Here is a 24,931-nt window from a genome sequence, read left to right as displayed (position 1 = left end):
CAAACATTTAACATAATTAAAATTAAGTGGGACTGCATAATTTGATTACTGGATAATGCAAATACGTTTGCATACAATATTCAATTATTATTATTATTTTTTAGTAGTTTTACATTGGTTCTTTCTTCCACTTGTCCTCTTCCACTTGTCGATTCTGTAGTGGCAGAAGGCTGTTTTTTTTTTGGATTCTGTCTTTATATTCTTGGATGCTTGTCTGCTATTGTCGGGTCTTCATCAGGTGAAAGCCATAATCACAATTCAATGGGTCGTATTTTTTTTTAAAAAGGGAAGTGAATGTTTTACTAAAAGTTATTTTGAAGGCTTGTGCATGGGGTCTGGGATGATTTTTTTGTTTTGTTTTTCTGGTTTGACTCTTCAGTGTTGGTCATTAAACTTTGCCTTTGCCTCGTCATGGTTGTGGGACGTTGGCAAGTACTTGCATAAATCTCCAGCCCTTCCTAACTTGAAATAAATCCCTTCAAAATAGTAACAAAAGCATTATTACACAATAAGTACATTGTATCAAACATTTAATACAATTAAAATAAAGTGAGACTGCATAATATGATTACAACTGCATAATGCGAATTAGAATTGTCATGATACTGAATTTCTGTACCAATCGTTACTGAAATGTTTATAATAATTAAGTCCATTTCCCGATAACATTTGAGCACTGTTGAACACTTTCTTAAACACCATAGATTGGGCATTGTGTTCACGTGCTCAACAGAAATGACTTGGCCCTGATTAGCCAGTGAGGTCATTGATTTACCACACTTCACTACACAACACAGATACAGGGACACTGGAGCAGCCGTGAAGATCTGTGGATCCATCAGCGTATCGCTCATATGTCAGCTTATAGAAAGATCAGCTAATCGATGCAACTTTGAAACGCTCCAGTGTCCATGTGTGTGTGTTTGCACTCTGCGAACAGAGGTAAAGTGGGGTGACCTTCATGGCCAATCACAGTCATTTCTGTTGAGCACAAGGACACAATGCCCAATGTAAGTGGGAAATGGATGTTTTAATAATATCGTGGCAGTACTAGTGCGAATACGTTGGCATACAATTTATAGTACTTTTTCATTGGTTTTTCCTCTGTTTTCCACTTCTGCTCTCTGTTAGTGTAATTGAACTCATTCTGGAGTGGCAGCAGTCTGTTTTTTTGGATTCTGTCTTTATATTTTGGGAGGCTGTTCTGCTCCGTCAGGTGAAGGCCACAATCCCACACAGACAGGGAGGTCTGCTTCTCCAGGCCTGTCGTTGAGTGCATACGATCCGGCCGGCTTAGGGAACACCTCCGCCGGCCTGTTGTCTCTGTGTGCTTTCCAGTTAGCTTTGGCTGGCCAGGCCTCAGGGCCGACCACATGATTAACTAGATTAGTCAAAGACCGAGGGGATTCATCCACTTCACACAGGATGGTACGTAAGAGACGCGGGGACACCCCGTCGTGCACCAGGCCACAAAACGTCCTCAGAAGCCAAAGTCTATTAGGCTCGAGAAGTTTGCGCTCGCCACAGACAGAGCTGTGAAAATGAGCCCCGCTATCAAGCAGTGGCTCCTGCCAGCTCTCCTCCACCTGCTGTTACAGTCTGCGGAAGAACCCACATTTCCTGGCTTTTATTAGTTCTGAGCTCACCAACATATCCTGAACGCCAGGAAGGAGATATCCGGCCAATATAAAGACACAATTGACATTAAAGGATGACTTGGAGATGGGATGAGGGATGGAGTAAACACACACTCTTAAACAGACTTTGATGGCGTTCTACTCCAATCTCTGTTGGTCAAACAGGTCGCGGTTGTGATAAACAGAAAGGTTTTTATCCTCGCTTGACCCTTTTTTTGGTGTTTATCCTATCCTGGGCTGTTAGTGTGGGTAGAGTTCTGTCAGCGCAGTTGAAGAGAACTAGAAAAATGACATCAAAAAGTGGCTTGGATGAAAACATGGTGCAGTAACCACCTCCAGCCTTCAGCGTTTGCACGGCTCGCTCATAAACGCACGTTGGCTTCATAACACAAGACCCCTTTCTGTTTCTACCCAGAGCGACGTGATGGATTTATTTCTTCGGCATCGATTTCTGTACGCATTCATCTCAAAATCGCACCCAATTTTACCATTGGGTCTCGTTTTCTGTTATTAAGTGTCAGGTGCGATTGAACTTTGGAATAACGTTTGCTTTAATGCCCGCCGGGCCTCATTTTTCCTGTTAAGTGACCACAAAACGTAATTGTTTAGAAATGTTAGGTCGTGTTCTTTTGAGAAAGGAAAGCGAATGTTTTATTGAAAGTTCATTTTGAGGGCTTGCGCATGAGGTTTGGGTTGGTTTTTTTGTTTTTCTGGTTTGACCTTTCAGTGTTGGTCATTAAACTGCGTTTTGCCTCGTCATGGCTTTGGGACGTCAGCAAATACTTGCTTAGTGCCTTGTTATTTGGCTTTTTAAACTTTATATTTCATGGGAGTGTTTATTAAGAGTATAATAGTACACATTTGTTTGAATATGTAACAAATGTTATACTTTAATACAGGGTAGGGTTGAACCAGATGTTTGTAAGTTCTTTCTTAAACTAGAAAGTAAAGTCTACATTAGGGGCTTAGTAACTGCTAGCTAGTTTGTAGCTAAATTTGTTCTTACTTCGGTTGCACCACATGCTCTAAAGGCAAACCGTAGTTAGTAGGTCGTAAGCTGTCTGTAAAGTCATGCGTAGCCGCATTGAATGACTTAACATCCAATAAAAAGCATTTAAATCGTTAAACTGCTTTGAATTTCTACAACTAATGTGTCTATATATAACTGTCCTGTGAAAATTAAATGATAAATTACATTTTTATACTACATAACAGTCAGTCTCTAATAACAGACGAACATGCCTGCATCGCGAGCAGGTGAATTAATTTTAAAAGACCACTTGTTTATCATCCCATCTTCCACCAAATGTACTGAACCCTCATTTTTTGTGTACCATAATACCCATAGTGTTTACTAGATGCACTTTTCAAAGTCTTCATTATGCAGAAGTTTAGTACATCTTTATAGCCCAAAGTTCCCAGACTTTCGAATGTTTGCTCTCAAGCTCAAGACATCTTGAGAATTTCAAAGTGCTTTCAAGCTTTACCCTGTAAACATCGCCTGAAGCTGTCTCCTATATGAATTATTCATTTGAAGATCTGGACCAAAATAATGAATTACTATTTTTGATCAAATTGCAGGGTTTGAGCTCTGTGGAGATAAGATTCATTAAAAAGCGTTAGGATTTTTCACTTTCTCCAAAGCACACACTTTTCACCTGCGAGTTCACCTCTCTTTTTTAATGTTTTGATGTATAATTAGTGTTTTTTTCCTTTAGACGACCTCAAAATTGTGCTGAATGATTATTTTCTTTCTGTCCCTCAGCACCGCAGTCTGTCATAGACCTGTTTACCTGTTTTTCAGTTTTTCCACTCGTGTTAATGTTGCTTTTCTTGTTGCCTGAAGCCAAACTGGCTCTCAAATGTATCGCGGTTTTCCTGGTATTGATAATATGGACTCTTATGCAACATATAAAGCTCAGTGCAGAGAGGAGGAAGATGACAGGAGGTGCGCATTTGATCCAGAATTTTTTTTAGAGGAAAGGAAAATGTTGGCATTGGTAATATTGCAATAAAGATGACTCTCTTTGGCCTGTAAATGGCATCCCTACATACAGGACAGAATAAGCATGTTTTATTTCTAAACTAGTACCTATGGAACATTATTTAATCTATATTTTGATCAATTAATTCCACAAGTCGTTAGACCACTTGCATTTAATTTGCTTTGATTTTTAACTTGCGGTCAAACATCCTGTCTTTTGACCTGCAGTTTTGTGTTTGCGTTAAGTTTCACCATATACTGATATCACTATATATGGAATGCATTTAAGGGAATCAGCATTTGATTTAATCTGACAGGATGGGCTAGATTACACTGTCACCATCATTTATATCCCTACAGTAAAGCTCATTGGAAATATTGGCAAGCGTGTTCCTTTCAAAGCCTTCCTTTCAACACGGTTTACAAATCATTTTGCGTTTCATACCTGCACCGTCGCATGCTTTTATCACAACACATCAACAAATACCAGAACGACTGGCGAATTACATCCGAATTAGATGTTGTCGTTTCTCTTTATTGTTGTCGATGTGTTTCCTCCGTGAACTTTGCGAAATGGGGTTACCTTTCCCATCACATCAGAGCTCAAATGGAGACATATAAACATATAATCAAAACCCTGAATAAAGGGCTGGCGCGCAATGCATAAAAACAGTCAGCTGCTTATTGCAAGTGTAGCGAAGCCAAGCAGATGGCTTGGCCTCTTCTGGAAACACCAAATAGGAACATTCCAGTATATTTATGACCTGTTACACAAACTCCCTTGAGCGCGCACACACACACAAACTCGTTCTTTTTGCTTTGTTTTATGGACGTTATCTTCTAGATGGGCTTTTGACAGCACAGCACAATTTGCTCAGTGCTTCCAGACTCAATGTGGGGTGCTTTTTATTACTTTTTTTTTAAATAGTTACAACTTTCCAATGTGTTCATAAAACTGCTATTGCTGAGCTTTGAGCTGTAATATTAGTTAACGATAGATTCCTGATTGTCTTTCTGAGAGCGTAATTGTCAGATGGTACTATTTAGTTGTGCAATTAGACCATTCATCTACCGCAGAACACCAGATCTAACTAATAAAAGTAGAAAACGTGTTTATGTAACGGAGCCGAAAACATTGTTTAAATAAATAGTCCTGGTTTAAACGAATTGGTGAATCATTTGAATGAATCAATGAGTTGTTTGTTTAAATCAGCCAATTGTTTAAATAAATCAGCGAATCGTTTATTTAATCGCCGAATCGTTTATTTACAGGAACCATGCGAATGAACTGATTCACTCAAAAGAATCTGATTTCCCAAATGCAACGTCTGAGAGGAGGACAAAGTTCACAGGGCTGTATAACGGTTGGGGTGAAGATGCCATTTTGATATGGCGATCTGTTTTATTATGGCGACCTGTTAGTAGTATGGTGCCTTTTAGTTATTTGTTTACTAACAATGATGAAGGAAAAACAGAGGATGTAGTAGTCGCCGTTGCTTTGAAAATGTCATTTTTAAATAATGTAAAATACTTTAGATTTCCCTATACATTTGTTTTAAGGTTTGACCTGTGGAGCATTCTGGAGCCCTTAAGTGTGGGGTGTTTGAGCAATGCAGGACAAATTAATTTAGATTATGCAATAACACTTATGTGGATATTCTTGTATGCATATCAAAGTTTGTTTTGTATGTTAAAACTGGCAAATTTGTATTTATTAGATTTATTTTGACAATGTACAATCTGATTAAGGTTGCTTCTTATCAGCCTATAAAAATTGCTTGATATAGAGACTGTATTTTCTTATTTTGTCTTGTTTAATAAAAAGTGACAGAATGTGTTTGGTTGTTAGCAGGCTAAATGTTCAGAAATATTAGTTAAAGTGTTAAAAAACTACTTTACACTGTTCTTGAAATGAATGCACAAGGGTTAAATATGCTTCCAAACCGTTCCCAAGGTTTTATTTTGCTCTCTTTACTGAACTCGTGTGTCTCTTAGATTTGAGTCCATAGAATGTTTCATGCATCATGTTGACAAAGCAATGGCGACTACTACATCAACTGTTTTTCCTTCCTTATTCTTCGTAAACAACTAACTATATGAATGCATTATTTATTTATTTATTTATTTATTTTGTGCTTAAGTGACGTTTGATAAACTAATTTCGAGAGGAGCACATGATATGATTGATCGCGGCTGGTCTCTCATCTGCAATAATCAATAGACCAATCAGATTAATCCAAAACTTAAATAAATGCACATCACTTCCCTTATCTTTGTTTTTGAAGAATCCCCCCATCCACCCCATCTCCCCCTGTTCCTCCTTTACCAGGGGGAGCTCTCACGAACTACCTGATCTCGAACCTCCTTACATGCTAATTGACCAGGCGGGGGGCTCAGTTATCTCTGACCTCAGGTTTTTCTCCCAGGACGGCATGCCAAACCTGCTATAAGTATCAAGCAATATCTAAGTGTGAACTCTTGAAATGGCAGTGGGATGAAATAGCCTATTAAAGTTTAAAGTTTAAAAAATAATAGTTCACACACAAATGAAAATTCAGTTGTTTTCTCACCTTCACTTGTTCCAAACAAACTTTGAGTTATCTTCTTTTTCTGAACACTGAAGATTTTGAAGATACAATGCTCATAAACCTTGGACCAATAGGAAAGAAATTCTCCTTTCTTTTTTCAGTGAACTGTCTCTTAAATGACTTTCAATGAGGCGCATGTTTGTCCTGAGGGTCTGAAGAGTGACCGCTTTTTTTTCTGGTTCAAAATAGAAGTGTGAAATGAAATGAGAGTGAAATATTATAGTTTCCATTAAAATACAAATTTTTGGCAAATGTATCCTGCTTGGTTCAACATCAATAAATCAAAAATGATCCCAAAAAACTAAAATGAAAAGAAAAAAAAAAGTACATAAACTTGGCCAAGTGATGATAGTATTTCATCACTGGGCTGCCCTTTGTATAGAAGCTGCGAGCTGATGACTAGAGTTTTGTGGAAGTATCTGCAAACGGGAGCCAGAAAACTGTGGCTTTCCTCTGGAACTTCAGCACAGAGACTCCACTGTGCTCGGGACAGCTCATCAGAAGAATGATCAGCTTCTAGTGGCGCTGCGGCTTGGCCTGCTTTGGCCAAACCTTGTTCAGCGTCACCTTGCTTCAACAAGCACGCTCTGAAAGCTCTCTTGATCTCCTTACACTGGTTTTTACTCCAAAGAGCCAACCGAATTGGGATGCAGGAGCTCTGAGAAGCACCTTGGTGCCGTTTTCCTGGCAAATGAAGACGTGGCTTGTCATATCCCATAAGTCCCTATAATAGCTCTTCAATTACCTTGCAGTATTGTGTGTCTTGGGCAATGCTCTGTGGTGTCAAGGGGGGCCGAAGGAGGTCTTTCCACAACGCTGTGTTATTGCTCGTTTAAAGACATTGGTGTTGGCATAGTCAGCACTACATCTGTTCTGCAGGGCAGAGGCGTACGTTTTTTTACTTTTTTGATCAAGTCAAGATGGTCTACGGTAACCGATCTCCGATGCTCGGCCACGTCAATGAGAAAACTCATTGGGAGCGGATGACTGTAGGATCTCGGCCTGTTTGGTATGACACTTCTCAGAAATGAAAACTGCTCTTTTCATTTATCCATTCCTTCCTTTTTGGTAGTGCTTTGTGTTCCTGAGGGTTTCCACGCCACAGCAAATGGAGGATGGTGAAGGATAATGAGAAAAATCCCAGAGCTCAAACACAAACATACTGCCTTTCATTTGGAGCACAGCTTGATCTGTGGAGATCAGTCCTGCTCCCTTTTGTTGTCATTTATAATAAGCTAGTTCGCTTCAGGCTCCTCTCATTGACCCCTTCTGTTTGTACTTGACTGTAAAAAAGGCTGGTATTTTATTTTATTATGTAAATTTTATCAAAGCAATGCTAACTGTATAGAACATACTATTTTTACTCTATTTTATTTCATTTTGAACCACTAATGACTGTTGTAAATGTCCCCCGCTTTACAGTAGATAGCCACTACTAAAGGGCTTTATAATACACTTTAAACATAATAAAATTGGATTTTATTTTGATTTAAATTATTCATAGTCAAAATTGAAATACTTTGATGTTTATCGATATACTGAATAATACACACTCTATCCCATAGTCATGGTCCTTGTAAAAATTGAATGTGAAACATCATATATTATTTCATCATGTGCACATTATACATTCTAGTTGCTATTCTGAGCATACCATTAGTTTATCAAAGGTATTTGAACACACACATTCCTCCTTCCCCATGTTTCGTATATCTACCTACCTCAATGTCCATCTGTGCATGTCTGATTGAAGTCTGTTGGTGTGTCCCTGCAGGCAGATGAAAGACCAAAGCAAGAAAGTTGCCAACCTGAAGCACAAAGAGCAGGTGGAGAAGAGCAAGAACGCCCAGCTGATGGAAGAGGCCCGTAAGCGAGAGGATAACATCAATGAGAGTTCTCAACAGGTCAAGGTAAAAAGCGCACCTGGCATTTATTTACGTGATTCACTTGGGAACAGCATCCTATATATTGAGCGATGTTCTAATCCAAAAGCATTGGGATGTTTGTAACCCTGCACTTGGGCTTGTGTGAGGTTGCCTCATTGAAATGCAAGATGAAACCCTGTTCTCTGTAATGAATTTCAGGCAAAGGTTTTACACGCATAACCACTGAAATCTGACAAGAGCAGTGGCTGTTACAGTCTTAACATTGAAACTTAACCCATAATGAGGACCATCAACCTTTTTAAGAGGGGCAATTTCCACCCCCCCTCCAAAAAAACACACGAGTTAATCACAATAGCTCAAATCTTTGTGTGGCCTTTAAAGTTTTTCCTTTCGCGCTGCCTAGAAAATGTGTCTCCTCAGAACGATCCATCTTTGGATTATATAAGTGTGTATGTCAGCTCCAGTTCCTCATTTGAGAATTGCTGGGATTCTTCTCAGGTAAAGACCGATCTCATGTTTCCCTCATCCAGACCGCATTCACGCACATCCTGACCTCGTGTCCTCCTTTCTTTGTGAGCTTTGGATTTTCGGAAAAAAGAAAAGGAGAGGATAATTGAACGATGAAATAAGACACAGTTGTTCTGTGCAACCGCAGGAACTATTTTTGAATTTATGGCTGTGCAATATTGTAGTAGAAACATCAACTTCGGTATCTAGGTATCGGAGTGTTTTGTTTGAGGAGATTTATGAATACAAACGACCTCATCTAAGCTGATGTAACTTTCATCATATTGACTATTTTAGCCCTAGCTTGACAGGATGGTGTTCTGTGGTGGTCTATCCCACCCTTCCTGGAGTGAGGGTCCGGAGAGAAAGCCAGAATCAGCAGTGAATGTCTGTGAGAATCTCCGCACAAAAAGTCCCCGTTTTTATGAAGGCGCTATTTTTCCTCTCTGCCGTAGACCTCTGGACAACAATGCCACAGCGGCCCTCCCTTTGTTGTGGTTTTCGGTGTTTTTCCTGGCCAGGAGTTTGTTCTTTCGATCATTCTCCGTTTTCACATTTTCCTTGTTCTGTGTCATGTGTTCTTTGTTTTCGTTCGAGTTCATATGCTTTATTTCTGACAGCAGGATTGATGTGCTATTGGACTTCGACCTGTGGTACCCGGCAACTGGAGCGTCAGTGTGTGCGTGTGCATGAGTACGTGTTGCGGTCAAAGAGAGCTCATTTATGACTTTAGGGCCCCAGCTTCCTCTGTGGGGTCACGTTGCCGCGAGCCCACATTGTGGCTTGCTCTCCCCTGTTCGAAGCACCCTGATGCGGCTGCATCGTGGACCTCGTCTGGAAGCAGCCACATGCTTCTTCTTTCAGCCAAGACCATGAACCGCCACAGGCACGTCACAATCCAGCCTTGAGGCCCTAAGACTGTAGATCAGACCAACACCGAGCTGATCTCCACACGCTATTGGATGCATCAGGCGTGTTTGGAAGGGAAACCGATTGTTGTTGATGATTTGGTATGGTTACGGTGGTCCTGCTCCAATTGGTCGGTCAGGGCGAGCTGAGAGAAAGGTTAGCCTAGGACAACAGAGCGAATCTCTCTCTCAGCACAGCGCTGACCCGGCACTAAAAATGGCTTTTTCAATCAATTTCTAAGGTTTCCATTGGAGCCCTGAGGTGGGATGTGGGGTGGTCGGTCGTGGTTGAGCACCAAAGCTGCACAAACACATTCAGAATAGCAACTATTGACTTTGGAAAATTTTCGATGGTCAAAAGTCAAGAACTCTTGTTTCTTTTTTTTTTTAGATTCCTGCTTGTGGCATGGTGTTTCTGCCACATGAGTTGATTCAATCAGTCCTCTTATTAGTGGTGCTTTCTTAGGCAAACATCACTGTAGCCTGTCGAGCAAACATCTTGTCTTTAATATTAAGTTTTGATATTTATTGCCAGCTGTTGTCATTAATCATACTTTAAACCATACCCCTAGAGGATGTATTTGATAGTTCCAGGATAGAATGTTGTTGTCCCTTTTGTTTTATACAGCTGAATTTGGATTTGATTAGCTACAACACAAGTTGAAGTGTATGTAGAATGACAGAAAGTGTTAATTTATTTCGTTTCTACCTTACAGTAAAGATAAATTGTATTGCAGTTAAAATTTTACTCCAATTTGATAATGGCTAATTATTGCAAAGTCACTGAAAAGTCTGGCAACTATCTTAAACTCTGGGCCCGATAACCATAGACGTTTATAGACGTTTATACTGTGTGTGGATTCCTCATTTGTCTACTTCAAAAATGTATCAACCAAGAATGGTCAATGTTTTGTCAATCACCTTCAAAATCATCAAGTTTTTTTAAGATGCCACAACATAGCACATTTGGGTTGTAAATGATGGTTGGGTTGGTATGATGATTCTAAGGGCCCACGCATTTTGGGGGCCCCCAGAGATATTATTAAGGCCCCATGACTGCCCCAACCAGAGATAATATTAGGGGCCCACAACACCCCCATTCTCCCCCATGCTCTTTACTTATGTACGCGACCGTACCTAACCCCACGTCCTACATCCATGACACTGAGCCATCACCAATATCCCCACCCTTTTGTGAAAATTTGTCCGAGGGCCCCTGGTAGCAGCCATTATTGATGCATCTATGCATACAAATTCATGCTATAAATGACTTCCAAAAAAACATAACAGCCACTCAAAACTCCTTATATAGCAATGTGCTGTTCAGTATTTAATCTTTGAAGTGACTTTTTGATCAAAATGTCAACGTGTAGTTAATTAAGATTAGCTGTTAGTTTCCGTAGATTGAACAAATGGTGCGCAGACGCTGCATGTGCAGAGAATCGCAATGCATGAAGCGGGCTTTGATCAACGCCCCTCAATAGCGTGACTTTAACCTCTTCTGAATCATCCCTATCCTTTTTCATTTATCTCTCTAGTCTGATAAAACAGGAGATGGGTTTTTATAGGCCTCCACATCTCTCCAGCATTAGAGACATTTTCCGCCGGATACAGAGTTCCCAGACGTGCAATACGTACTGGATCATCAAGCTGTACCCCACCTCCTTCCCGCTGATCAAATATCATCAGCCTGAAGAAATCAAGACTTTCGCTGGGAAACTGAGAGAAGCAGGATGGAGAAAGACAGCAGGGGAGAAAAGATGACATTATAATGAAGCCCAGTAAATACCTGTTTTACTGCGTGGTTGAGTCTGTTCCCTTTTACTGCAGAGTTTCACTGAGAGTTCAGTGCCAAATGCTCTGACTCCCAGCATGCCTTGTGACCAGAAGGTCCCTCTGTAGCCCGGTATCCACCTTGACTGCCCTTCATCAAAGGTAGATAGGGCGGAAAAATTGAAAAAGGGAGTTGAAAGGAGAATAGCAAAAGGAACATCAAGTAAACATGTCTCTATCTTAAAAGGGTGATCATATTCTGCCGAATACTTTTGTGCAATCATCAAAGCAAAGTCAGCAAAGGCTTTCCCCCGCAGGTGCAGTGTGTGTAGCCATTAGACTTATGCTGTAGCACCGCACATTAGGAATGGCGGTTGTAAGCCATAGGTCTTCTGTTTATAAGTCTCCCGACCCCTTTTATGTTTGGCACATTGTGCTCTCGTGTGGTTGTAAACATCAGCACTCAAATGCAGGGAGCTTAGAGTGACACCTTTAGTGTGCAATTGTGGAACACTATTTTATAACGTTGGCAAGTTGGGGATCATTCTGCTAAGTGTTCTTACAAGCACTGGTGGTCTTGTGATTTTGTTCTTGCACGCTTAAGAAAACCTCACAGCAGGCAATTCTGACTTGTCTGACCATCTAGAAATGCTAATCAGCCTCGGTGACTGATCTTTTTGACCTATCATTAACAAACGCACCTATAAAGATTTATGCACCATGTACGCATCTGAAAATATACAGCTTGTCATTGTTCTTTCACTTTGTGTTCACATTTGTAGACGAATGAAAAGATCTGACAGGTGATGGCGGCACAGTGGAGTTAATAAAGCCAAAGTGCTGCAGGCGAATCACAGGTTTATGGTCCTTTTTAACCACGCAGATATAAAAGAGTCAAACAGGAGCCTTTTATGACTCGCCGGCCTGCCGACGCTGCTTTTATTGAGAGGGAACATATTACAGTCCCTGGGGGGAGGCCTTTTTTCATCCTAAATGTCATTTTTGCAACCTGCCATAACAGACTGGGTGCAGCACAACACGTAGGATCCATTAGGAAGCAACAGTTGGCCAAATGTTAACAAATGAAATTCAATGAGATGGATGAGCAAACCATTTTATTAGGTTGTGTTTGAATTGGGTTAGGTTTGTTTTTTTATGTTTATTTGCTTTGTTTATTTCGGTTGTGGTTTGTTTGGTTTGTTCCATCCATTTTTTTGTGGGTTTGCTTTGGTCCAGCTGGGACTAGTGGGGTTTGGTTTATTAATTTGGTTTTGTTGTGTGTTTAGTTTGGTGTTAGTTTAATTTGGTTGGGTTTGTTTATTTGTCAGGTTGTAATTGGTTTGATTTTTTTTTTTGTTCAGTTTGGTTTCAGTTGGTTGGGTTTTTGCCTGTTTTTTGTTGTGCTTTATTTAGTTTGGTTTTCGTTGAGTTTGGTTAGGTTTGTTTGGGTCCAACTGGGATGAGTTTGGTTGATTTGGTTTTAATTTGGGTTTTTTTGTGCGCTTAGCTTGGATTTGGTTTGCTTTGGTTGAGTTTGTTTATTTGTGTGATTGTGTTTGGTTGGGTTGGATTTGTTTTTGTGTTTTTTCTTTGTTGCTGTTGCTACTTTTTTAGATTGGTTTCAGTTTGTTGGGTTTCTTTGACTGGCTTGATTTTGTTGTGTTTGGTTTTAGTTGAGTAATTTTAGGTGTTGTTGGGTTCAGTTGGGATGAGTATGTTCAGTTGTTTTTTTGTTGTGCGTTTACTTTGGTATTGGCTTGCTTTTATTGGGTTTGTTGGGTTTGTTTGGTTTAGTTTGGTTTCGGTTGGTTGTGTTTCTTTGACTGTTGTTTGTTGAGTTTTTTTTTTTTGTTTGACTTTGGTTGGTTGGGTTTGATTAGATTTCATTTTGGTTGGATTTAGACAGCGTTGTTTTTGCTTTTAGAACTCAAAAGTCATAGACCAACTTTAATCAGCTAAAACCAACATACCAAACTATTTTATTAAAGCAGGGAACTGTTATATTTCTTGCTAATAGTTTGTACTTGACCTAACAATGAGCTGTGCGTGTAGAGGAACCATCTTGGGATTGGATGTTACATTACTGTCTTGGGCAAATTAGCATTGGCAGCTCCAGGTTCAGATTTTTTTTCTTCTTGAGGTCTCTGTGGAATGTTCTTGAATGTTCCAGTCTGTCTTCCAAAACCTCTGAAGACTGACGAGAGATCAAGCTCTAGCGGTAACACTGAGCAGAGGTGAAACAAAATTGCGGTAAAAATCTGCCCGACAAGGTCGTCATCACTAATGCGGTGGCGAGAGCCATTCTCAACACTCAGAGGGAAACGGAAAGAGAGAGAGGTAAAACCAGGCCGAGATGGAGGAATGAAAATAGCGCAGGAAGAAAAGCTAGAGGCACAGTGTACTTCACACATGAAAGGCTTGATTCTGCCACTCATCACCTCTTGAGCGCGAACAGGTCAGGAGGGAGCTAACAGACGCCAGTCTTGAGACTGACACTCCAAAGCAGCGGTGGAGAGGAGCTCTGCTAGTCGAACAGCAACTTTCTCGAGCTGTTGTAGGTGTGCAACACTTCGATTTTCTTGTGTATGTTAGAAATGGCGTGTTAACACCACTACTCAAATACTCAAAACAAAGGAAATGCATTTTTCTCTGCAAGCCTTCCAATGCTTTACTTTGTCTTATTCACCGTCTTTTCAGAAAGCTCTGGCCTGTGCCAGAAAACATGTGACATAGCAGTTGTTGAGTAATGAATAGTAGAAATCTTAACATTCAACATTACAGCCATAACAAAGGAAATCCTGAATTAATGTTCGAAGATCTTACTGCTATTTTTGGCAAGGAGACCATCTGATCGTTCTACCGTGGAACGTGTATCCACAAGAGATGGATACGATAAAGAATAACCTAAATGGCCCCCTCCTCCATTATTCATTCCTTTCAAATGACTTTATAGTTTATTTGATTGGTGTTTTTGAATAAATTACTAGTAGTAAGGCAACTACAATTTTAATAATAATCTATTTTAATTCAATGCGTAACATGAATACCATAACACTTTAGGGAAGTTGACAGAGCGTAGATGGTCTTTTGTAACTGTTGAAGACATTCAATGCCATTATAGCATACAGTAAGAAAGCTATCTGATCGAATGCATCTGATCGAATGCTTAAAACTATACCCACTCACCATCTAGTTGACAAAAATGTATCTTAACTGCAGATTTAAACAGTGCCATGGATTTTAAATCTTTAACTTGCAAATCAGATGGTAATACTCTTTAAAAGTCTTCTCTTTCCGCATTGCATGTGATTGTAACACAAGTTGGCACAAGGTTTTCACTCCTCCCTTTTGCAAGTAGATAGGAGCTGAGCTTGCATGACTAGAAACAAACTGCCCGGGGGTGTTATCCAGATCCAAAATGGCCGCCAAGTGAGTCGAGCCTCTTAAAACAAGTCTTTTCTTTCACAGAGCTGCACCATCTGATACCCATCAGCCCCATATGCAGCTCTCCACCCCTTCAATCAGCACAGAGCCTTGTTGTTTACACCCATCTTTGTTCTGGTACATCTCAAGTCTTTCTCCTCCTTTTTATGCTGAGTGTTTAGCCTCGGGTCGCATGGGACGTTCATGCGCTCTCATTCTTGTGTTTTTTTGCGTCCACTGTCATATGCATAAACTAGGGGCTTTGAAACTACCCCAGTGGCTTCCCTGCTGTGGGCAGAATTTCCCCGCAGAGATACTTTGATGATAATGACTTTATGCTTTGGGGAGCCTGCTTTATGACACGTTGTGCGCAGACACCCGCTATCGTTCAGTGCACGGTTAGAGCAGTGATCACAGGACTGCGAATTAAAGGTCAGCTTCCCAGAACCACAGAGGGTGGAGAGACAGACCCAAACGTTTAACACACCTGGACAGTGTTTTTTTTTTCTGTAGCTCAACTTTTTTTGTACTCCATAATGGGGTTCTGTAATATGAAGTGAGGAATAGATCTAATATTCAATTCAGTTCATATTTATTTCCTAAGCACTTTTAAAATGTAGATTGTGTCAAAGCAGCTTAACATAGAAGTTCTAGTAAGTTGAAATGGTGTCAGTCCAGTTTTGTTGAGTTGAAGTTTAGTTTAGTTCAGTTCAGTGTGGATTATTTTCACTGCTGAAAGTCCAAACACTGAAGAGAAAATCCATCGATGCGCAGCTCCACAAGTCCCAAGCCAAGCAGGCCAGTGGGGACAGTGGCAAGGAACAAACTTCACCAACTGACGAAAGGGAAGGAAAAAAACTCTAGAAACCAAGCTCAGTTGGGCCTGATCATTTCTCCTCTGGCTAAACTTCTTGTGCAGAGCTGCAGTCTAGGCGCTGGAGGCTGGAGAATGCTGGACGTCCATCGTGGAGAAGCTGCAGGTGTGAGTAAGTCGGTGTTCAGGCTGGCCCACAGGATCAATGCAAAGAGTCGTCTGTCACTGGGGTCTTTCAGGAATCAGTCTCATTCTCTCCACTACTTCATGACTGCCACAACATGTGGTCAGGATATGACCTGTCCAGGATAATGGATACCTCTAGAAGTGACCTTATTATATATTATAGTGTCATTTTTATTAGTGATTTTGTCTTGCGCATTTCAAATTTTAATACTGGTGGTGGATGAGGAGAACCAACCCACCCCCAAAAAATGTGTACAGCACTTTGAGTGTCCAGAAAAGTGCAATTTAAATGGAATAATAATAATAATAATAATAATAATTATTATTATTATTATTATTATTATTATTATTATTATTATTATTATTATTATTATTATTGTTGTTTTTTTAATAAATAAGGTCAAAAATAGTTTGACTTAAAGTAAAATATAAATAATTATCTGTTTATATATGTTATAGTCTGTATATATATATTAAAGTTATGGTAAAATACTGTAATACCTTTGTCAAAGGTCTACTATAGACTATAGAAATATGACTAAACAAAACAAAAAACATGGATTAAATTGTGTCATTACGGAATATATTAACTATTTACAATAAATAATGCAATTAATTAAAATGAATTCCGCAAAATACAACAGCTGCTTAAGTAAATTAAATTAGTGTACTTTTAATGTCCATAATTGCTGAGTTATGAGTATTTTATTTTCATAATAATTTTATGTAGTACTTTATAAAATATTGCAATATCTAAAGAAGTCTTTTAATGTTACTTCTATATTATAATATACAAGATTAAAACAGATTAATTGTTTATATAGAAATGTATAACAGTTTTAAAATTAAATATGTAAATAACTTGAATATTATTTTCTTTTATTTTAGCTTTCAATATCAATAATAGCTGACTAATCAATATTTTATTTTCATAATAATTTTATGTAGTATTTCATAGAATTTTACTCTTTCTGACATGTATAGTGTGTAATGTTACTTTTATATTATATTATTAATACAAAAATGTAAGACTGATTACTTTTAACACATAAATACATCATAAAGTCATGTATAATTTATAAAAAATTTTTTATTAAATATGTAAATAACTTTAATATTATATTATATTGCATTGCATGATATTACATTATGCCATACATATAATTCTCAGATGTGACCATTAGTATAACCATAGTCATGGTCGTCATAGATCATGTGCTGAAATTAGAAAGCTGTTTACTGTCTGTGTTATTTTTTTATATCATTTTATTTTGTTTTATTTTATTGGTTTTGCTTTTAATATCCATAATAACTGACCTGAATGATTTATATTAAGCACTTAGATTTTTATCATATATATAGTGCGTAATGTTACTTTTATATTAGATTAATAATACACAAATTTCAGACTGATTCATTTTTAATACAGAAATACACCATAAAGAAATTCATAATTTATAAGTTATTTTTCGTTAAAAATATAAATAACTTGAACATTACATTACATTATATTACATTATGCTATACATATAATTCCCAGTTGTAACCATTCGTATTACATATTCTAAAAGCGTATTCATACATCATGTGCTATATTTAGGATGCTGTTTACCCTTCGTGTCATCTTACACACACCAACCATCATTTTGATGTAGACCCTACAGAAAACACTCTTAAGATGACGAAGACGCCGAAATCTTAAGTTAGAAGATGCCGGAAAGGGCTCACTTCAATGAAACACATCACAGGAGGTTATAAAAGAGAAGTAAACAGTGTTGGCAGTAACTGCAGCACCCAGAGGCTTGATATCCAGCTCTCTTGGGAGCGTTTCAAAGCCCTGTTCTGAGCTCGTCATGGAGGCTTAGATTTCTTTCTGCTTGTCACTCACATCAATTCCCTCCTCTCCTGGCCTTCTTGTTATTGATTGCGTTCACAAATTAACAGCACTCTAGTTTATTGTGGCCCACTTTCAGCTACTTCGCTTGAGATTTACTGAGGCTTTAAACAGCAGTGAATTCGTTGAACTCTTCACATAGAGAGTTTGTTGTGTCTCTCGACTGTCAAACCCTAGTTTGGCAAAAACAACAGTCAAAGCAGGCTAAAATATACAGTTGAAGTCAGATTTATTAACCCTCCTGAATTATTAGAGCCACCCCTATATATTTTCGCCAATTTCTGTTTAACTGAGAGAAGGTTTTTCAACACATTTCTAAATATTTTTCAAGACACTTTTATATGGCGTAAAGTGACATTTAAAGGCTTAACGAGGTTAATTAGGCAAGTTAGGGTAAAATCATTAGGCAAATCCTTGTATAATCATGGTTTGCAAGAATTAGATGCTTTGTTTCCAGTGAGGACTTGTTCAAACTTGTTCATGCTTTTATCACCAGCAGAGTGGATTACTGTAATAGACTCCTCACTGACCTTACCAAAAAGACAATCAGACAGTTACAGCTCATTGCTTCCAGGATTCTGACCAGAACCAGAAAATCAGCCAAAATCCCCTCTGTAAAAGCAATGGCTAATATGTCCACCTGACTATATATAATATGTAAACCTGACTCCATCCATTGTTCAGGTTTTTGTGGTGCAAATTAACAAACATTTATATAAATAATGCCTCATTTGCATATATAAACATAACATTTTAGAACATTATTAATCTACTAAATTATTATTATTATTACTATTATTATTATTATTATTGTTTTACAGAGGGATATTCTTTCAATAATATTCTTTTCGGCTTTGTCCCTTTATTTATTAAGGGTCGCCCCAGCGGAATGAACCGCCAACTTATCCATTATATGTTTTACACTGCAGATGTCCTTCCATCCATAACCCAGCTGTCATGGATTGGTCAGGCTCTCACGACCCCCACTCACGAAGATCACCATCACCTGACTTCTAATGAGCACACAGCTGCATCACATTCACGAGCACCAGATAAAAGCACAGCACTCCAGTCGCTCATTGTCCGGGCTCGTCTCGACGAAAGCGGACAACTGAGCGACCACTCAGCGTAGTCATCCTCAGCTAAAACAAACGATTTACTTACCTGTTCTCTTTGTATTCCTCCTAGTCTTCCTGGTCCTCCCGAATCGTCCTGTCTTCCAGTCCTTCCAAGTCTGTGTCATCCTCTGTCAGCTGTATCTGGTGTGTGCTGTCCATCCTCGTGTATTCCTGTTACCCAGCCACGGAGGAAAAGACCCCAACATCATTCCTGATCCTCCTGGCTATCCTTCATGTGCTCCTTGTTGTCATTTAATAAACACCCTAACGTTTCCTTACCTCTGTCTCCTGTCCGCTTCATAACAGAAGCCCGGACCCATAACGACGACAACATGAGCACCCCCGATCACCTTCAAGAGCTGGTGGACCAGTTGAAGCGGATTCTACAGCCACCAGCTCCACTTTCCAACGCACCACCAGCACCGAGCACTTCCGCCTCCACAGTTTCTTCTTCGGCCCTTCCTTCCAGTCCCATGGCCCGACCAGCGCCCTACTCAGGCGGAGCGGGGGAGTGCAATGGTTTTCTGTTACAATGTTCCCTCATATTCGAAATGCAACCTTCTCTATATCCCACAGATAAGTCGAAGATCGCCTACATCGTATCTCTACTCTCTGGACCTGCACTTAAATGGGCTGAGACGATCTGGAACCAAGCCGGGCCGGTCATGAATTCCATCACTACCTTCACGGAGTATTTCAAAGAGGTGTTTGGACGTTCTGATGGGGAAGTAGCCGCTGGAGAGCAGCTGTATCATCTAAAGCAAGGTACTCTATCTACACAGGAATATGCTCTCCGGTTTCGCACTCTAGCAGCTGCAAGTGGATGGAATGAGAGATCGTTGTTGACCACGTACCGGCTCGGCTTGGAACCCACTCTCCGAATCCAACTGGCCACATTAGATGATACAATGGGTCTGGAGAGATTCATCCAACATTCTCTCCGATGTTCCGATCGTCTCCGTTCCTATCAACAGGACACCATCACCCCCTCGTCTGCACTCCTCCAATCGCCTGAGTCAACAGCCTCTCCAGAACCAGAACCCATGATAATAGAGTCTGGAAGACTGACATCAGCGGAACGACAGAGGAGGCTGACCCGGGGTCTGTGTCTATACTGCGGTGTCAGTGGACCACACCCGTATGGAGTGTCCCCTTCGTCCCATTCGGACTTCAGTGAGTGTATTCAGTACGAATATTGAACAATGTAAACCACTTACTACCACCGTACAAATAACTACTGCCTCTATTTCTCTCCTTGTCACAGCCCTCATCGACTCCGGGTCAGCAGGGAACTTCATCTCCCAATCCCTCTGTCGTCAACTCCACCTCCGTACTGAGGCGTCCTCGCATATATACCAGATACAACCGATAACCCAGTGCACTCGATCTTCGACCCGTATCCATCGACAATGCGAAGACATCCTTCTTCAAGTGGGGTTGTTACATCAAGAGAGGATTCAATTTCTGGTTCTGGAGGGTGCAAATATGGACATCATTCTAGGGCGCCCGTGGCTGGTGAAGCACGATCCCATCATCTCTTGGGGCACAGGAGAGATAAAGAAATGGGGATCTGGATGTACACCTGCCTGTTTTCCAAATCTCCCTCTTCAAGGTCGGAACCCCATTTCTTTGTTTGCAACATCGGTCGAGAGCCCTCCTGAGAAGCAGTCTATCCACATTCCTAAGGAGTACAGCTCCTTTCATGATGTCTTCTGCCCCAAGAGAGCTTCCCAGCTACCGCCGCATCGGCCATGGGACTGCGCGATCGACCTAGTTCCAGATGCCCAGTTGCCAAGAGGTAGGATCTACCCGCTCTCGCTTCCAGAGAATCAGGCAATGGAAGATTACATAAGGGAGGCTCTGAGTCAGGGGTACATACGTCACTCAAAATCACCAGCCGCCTCAAGCTTCTTCTTTGTGGCCAAGAAGGACGGAGGGCTGCGTCCATGCATCGACTACAGGGTCCTAAATAACGGTACAGTAAAATACCGATATCCCCTTCCTCTGGTACCAGCCGCTTTGGAACAGCTCCGAGAAGCTAAAGTCTTCACTAAATTGGACCTCCGCAGCGCGTATAATCTGATAAGAATACGTGAGGGGGACCAATGGAAGACAGCATTCGTGACCCCTACTGGCCACTATGAATATGAGGTCATGCCTTACGGTCTGGTCAACGCCCCCTCCGTATTCCAAAACTTCATTCATGAAGTCCTCCGGGAGTTTCTTCACCACTGTGTAATAGTGTACATAGATGACATCCTCATTTACTCCCGGAGTGAGGCCGAACATCGCCAACACGTTGCGGAGGTCCTACACACATTGAGAGAACATCACCTCTACCTCAAAGCGGAGAAATGCTCATTCCACCAGAAGTCGATTCATTTCTTGGGATACATCATTGACCAAACCGGTATACGTATGGATGGGAAGAAAATTGAGGCTGTTCTATCCTGGTCAGAACCCACTTCCATTAAGGAGCTCCAGAGGTTTCTTGGGTTTGCTAACTTTTATAGACGGTTTATCAAGGACTACAGCAGGATTACATCACCTCTCACTAATCTCCTCAAGGGTAAACCCAAAGGACTGGAGTGGACCAAAGAAGCAGCCGCAGCCTTCCGCCTTCTTAAGAAGGAGTTCACAAGGGCCCCACTCCTGACTCATCCTGACCCAAATCTTCCTTTCGTGGTGGAAGTGGACGCATCCACCACCGGCGTCGGGGCAGTATTATCTCAACATCATGATACACCGCCCCGACTGCATCCCTGTGCCTATTTCTCTCGGAAGTTGAGCCCGGCGGAGCAGAATTACAGCATAGGAGACAGGGAGCTTCTAGCAATCAAGCTAGCCTTGGAGGAGTGGCGTCACTGGTTGGAGGGAGCCAAACATCCGTTCCAGGTGATCACAGATCACAAAAACCTCCAATACATCAAAGAGGCCAAGAGACTATGTCCACGTCAAGCCAGATGGTCACTTTTCTTCTCACGTTTTGATTTCTCCATTTCCTATCGTCCAGGACCCAAGAATCTAAGAGCAGACGCTCTCTCTCGTTTACACGAGCATCACGATCATGAAGAACTCCCAACGAAGATTCTTCCCGAACACATCTCCATTTGTCCGATCACCTGGAACGCTCCTCCAGTCGTTGCCACTCCGGAAGCCCCTGCTCCGCCGGGATGCCCTCCTCATCGGCAGTTCATACCACCTGAACACCGGGTAGATCTGATCCACTCCTTACATACCTCGCTAGGCACTGGACATCCAGGGATCAACAATACTCTCTCGCTAGTATCCCAACGATTCTGGTGGCCAAACATGGCAAGGGATGTGAGGCAATATGTTCAGGGCTGTAAGGACTGTGCCCAATCCAAGAGCCCACGTCATCTACCCGCTGGAAAGCTCCATCCCTTGCCGATTCCGAACCGTCCCTGGTCACACCTAGGAGTGGACTTTATCACTGACCTCCCTTCGTCAGAAGGTAATACCTGTATTCTAGTCATAGTAGATAGATTCTCAAAGTTTGTCAAACTAATCCCTCTGAAAGGTCTTCCCACAGCCTTTGAAACTGCCGACAATATCTTTAATCAAGTCTTCAGGTCATTTGGTATTCCAGAAGATATTGTGTCGGACAGAGGTCCACAGTTCATCTCACGTCTATGGAAAGCCTTCTTCAAGCTCCTAGGTGTGGCCGTCAGCCTCTCTTCTGGATATCATCCCCAAACCAACGGGCAGACAGAGAGGAAGATTCAGGAGGTGGGACGGTTCCTGAGGACCTTCTGCAGTGGTCACCAGAACTCCTGGAGCCAGTATTTGGGCTGGGCAGAATATGCCCAAAATTCACTGCGGCAACCCTCCACCGGACTCACGCCATTCCAGTGCGTCCTGGGCTTCCAACCACCGCTCTTTCCCTGGGATGGCGAACCATCTGATGTCCCCGCAGTGGATCACTGGTTCCGGGAGAGCGAGAGAGTCTGGGACGAGGCTCATCAACATCTGCAGAGGGCAGTCCGTCGAAGCAAGGTAACCGCCGATAGGAGAAGGTCTGAAGAACCCAGATACACACCCGGACAAAAGGTGTGGCTATCCACCCGGGACATACGCATGCGACTGCCCTCTCGCAAGTTAAGTCCCCGATTTGTTGGTCCCTTCACCATCGTGGAACAGGTTAACCCCGTCACCTACAAACTACAATTACCCTCTCACTACCGTATTCACCCTACATTCCACGTATCACTCCTGAAACCCTATCACGATCCTGTTCTTCCCTCCACAGAGCCTGACCACGAAGAGGAACCCCCTCCTCCACTGCTCCTAGAAGAAGGAGCCGTCTACGCAGTGAAGGAGATCTTGCGTTCCCGACGTCGTGGTGGCCAGTTGGAGTACCTGGTGGACTGGGAAGGGTACGGCCCCGAAGAAAGGACATGGGTTCCCAGAGCTGATATTCTCGATCCTAGTCTCATGGTGGAGTTTCATGAGAGCCACCCTGAGTTCCCAGCGCCTAGAGGCAGAGGGAGACCACCACGGCGTCGGAGGTGTCGGCCCTCAGGAGCGGGCCCTGGGGAGGGGGGTACTGTCATGGATTGGTCAGGCTCTCACGACCCCCACTCACGAAGATCACCATCACCTGACTTCTAATGAGCACACAGCTGCATCACATTCACGAGCACCAGATAAAGCACAGCACTCCAGTCGCTCATTGTCCGGGCTCGTCTCGACGAAAGCGGACAACTGAGCGACCACTCAGCGTAGTCATCCTCAGCTAAAACAAACGATTTACTTACCTGTTCTCTTTGTATTCCTCCTAGTCTTCCTGGTCCTCCCGAATCGTCCTGTCTTCCAGTCCTTCCAAGTCTGTGTCATCCTCTGTCAGCTGTATCTGGTGTGTGCTGTCCATCCTCGTGTATTCCTGTTACCCAGCCACGGAGGAAAAGACCCCAACATCATTCCTGATCCTCCTGGCTATCCTTCATGTGCTCCTTGTTGTCATTTAATAAACACCCTAACGTTTCCTTACCTCTGTCTCCTGTCCGCTTCATAACACCAGCACTGGGAAATACCCAAACACACATACACTACGGCCAATTAACTTATTCAATTCACCTATAGCGCATGTCTTTGGACTGTGGGGGAAACCAGAGCATCCGGAGGAAACCCACACCAACACGGGGAGAACATGCAAACTCCACACAGAAATGCCAACTGACCCAGCCGAGGCTCGATCCAGCGACCTTCTTAATGTGAGGTGACAGTGCTAACCACTGAGCCAACGTGTTGCCCTCATATATATTTAGTATTATGTATTTTATTTGTAAAAAATTGACACACAGATATGTTCACACATAATTTGCCTAATTATACATATATCTTATTATAGAAAACAAATTATTTTTTTCTGCCTTTTATGCAATATTTTATGAGTTATTAATTATTTAATATATAATAAAAACTGATACCCAAAATCTCCTTGGTAAAAGTAATGATTATAATATGTCCAAAAAGAATTTGAAACCTGACTCCATCTATTGTTCAGATTTTTGTGGTTACAAATTAACAAACATTTATTCAAAGAATGCCTCATTTGCATATTTAAACATAACGTTTTAGAACATTATTAATGTAATCATTTTATTTATTAATTTTTTACAGAGGGATATGTTCATGCATAATTGGTCTGATTATATACATTTTGTTTTTGAAAAAATATTTAATCAGCTAAGTTTCTGGCTTTTAAGCAATATTTTATGAATTATTTATTATTTAATATATAATAAAAATCAATACCTAAAATACCCTTTATAAAAACAGTGACTATAATATATGCCAAAAAAGAATTTTAAACCTGACTCCATCCATTGTTCTGATTTTTGTGCTAAATATTTATGGAAAAAAACTCATTTGCATATCTAAACATAACATTTTAGATCACATTTGATGTAATCAATCAGCTGAGCAAGCATGATGATTAGCATTAGTAATTTTTTTTTATTCCATTGTTTGACCTTATTGCCTTTAGAGGAGTGTCTGAACTCAAAGCAGGTCCAGGATCAGGAGCTGGGCATCAGATGGTGTGGTTTCGGGAGAATCACATCCGCATGTTCCCATTTCTTTAATAGACTTCCAAGCTCTTTTTATTGGGCCTGTTTGTTGTTTGATGTTACCGAGCTTTTGGCCCGTCTTTTACGCTTTCCTCCTCCAGGAAGGACGGACACCTGCTGC

The 24,931-nt window shown here is 41.2% G+C and overlaps 1 protein-coding gene across 4 annotated transcripts in view; it reads left to right on the top strand.

Annotated features, from left to right (window-relative positions):
* The window catches only part of erc1b (ELKS/RAB6-interacting/CAST family member 1b), a 321,625-nt gene that overhangs the window by 120,773 nt on the left and 175,921 nt on the right, over positions 1–24,931 (top strand). For all 4 annotated transcript variants that reach the window (XM_056456008.1, XM_056456007.1, XM_056456006.1 and 1 more), the window contains one exon: positions 7,984–8,119. In XM_056456008.1, coding sequence (XP_056311983.1) covers positions 7,984–8,119 — 136 coding nt within the window. The remainder of the gene's footprint in view (positions 1–7,983; positions 8,120–24,931) is intronic.

This window comes from Danio aesculapii, chromosome 4 (assembly GCF_903798145.1).
Source record: "Danio aesculapii chromosome 4, fDanAes4.1, whole genome shotgun sequence".
NCBI classification, from domain to species: domain Eukaryota; kingdom Metazoa; phylum Chordata; class Actinopteri; order Cypriniformes; family Danionidae; genus Danio; species Danio aesculapii.
Note: the sequence above shows the minus strand (reverse complement) of the source record. Positions and strands in the feature narration are given on the sequence as shown.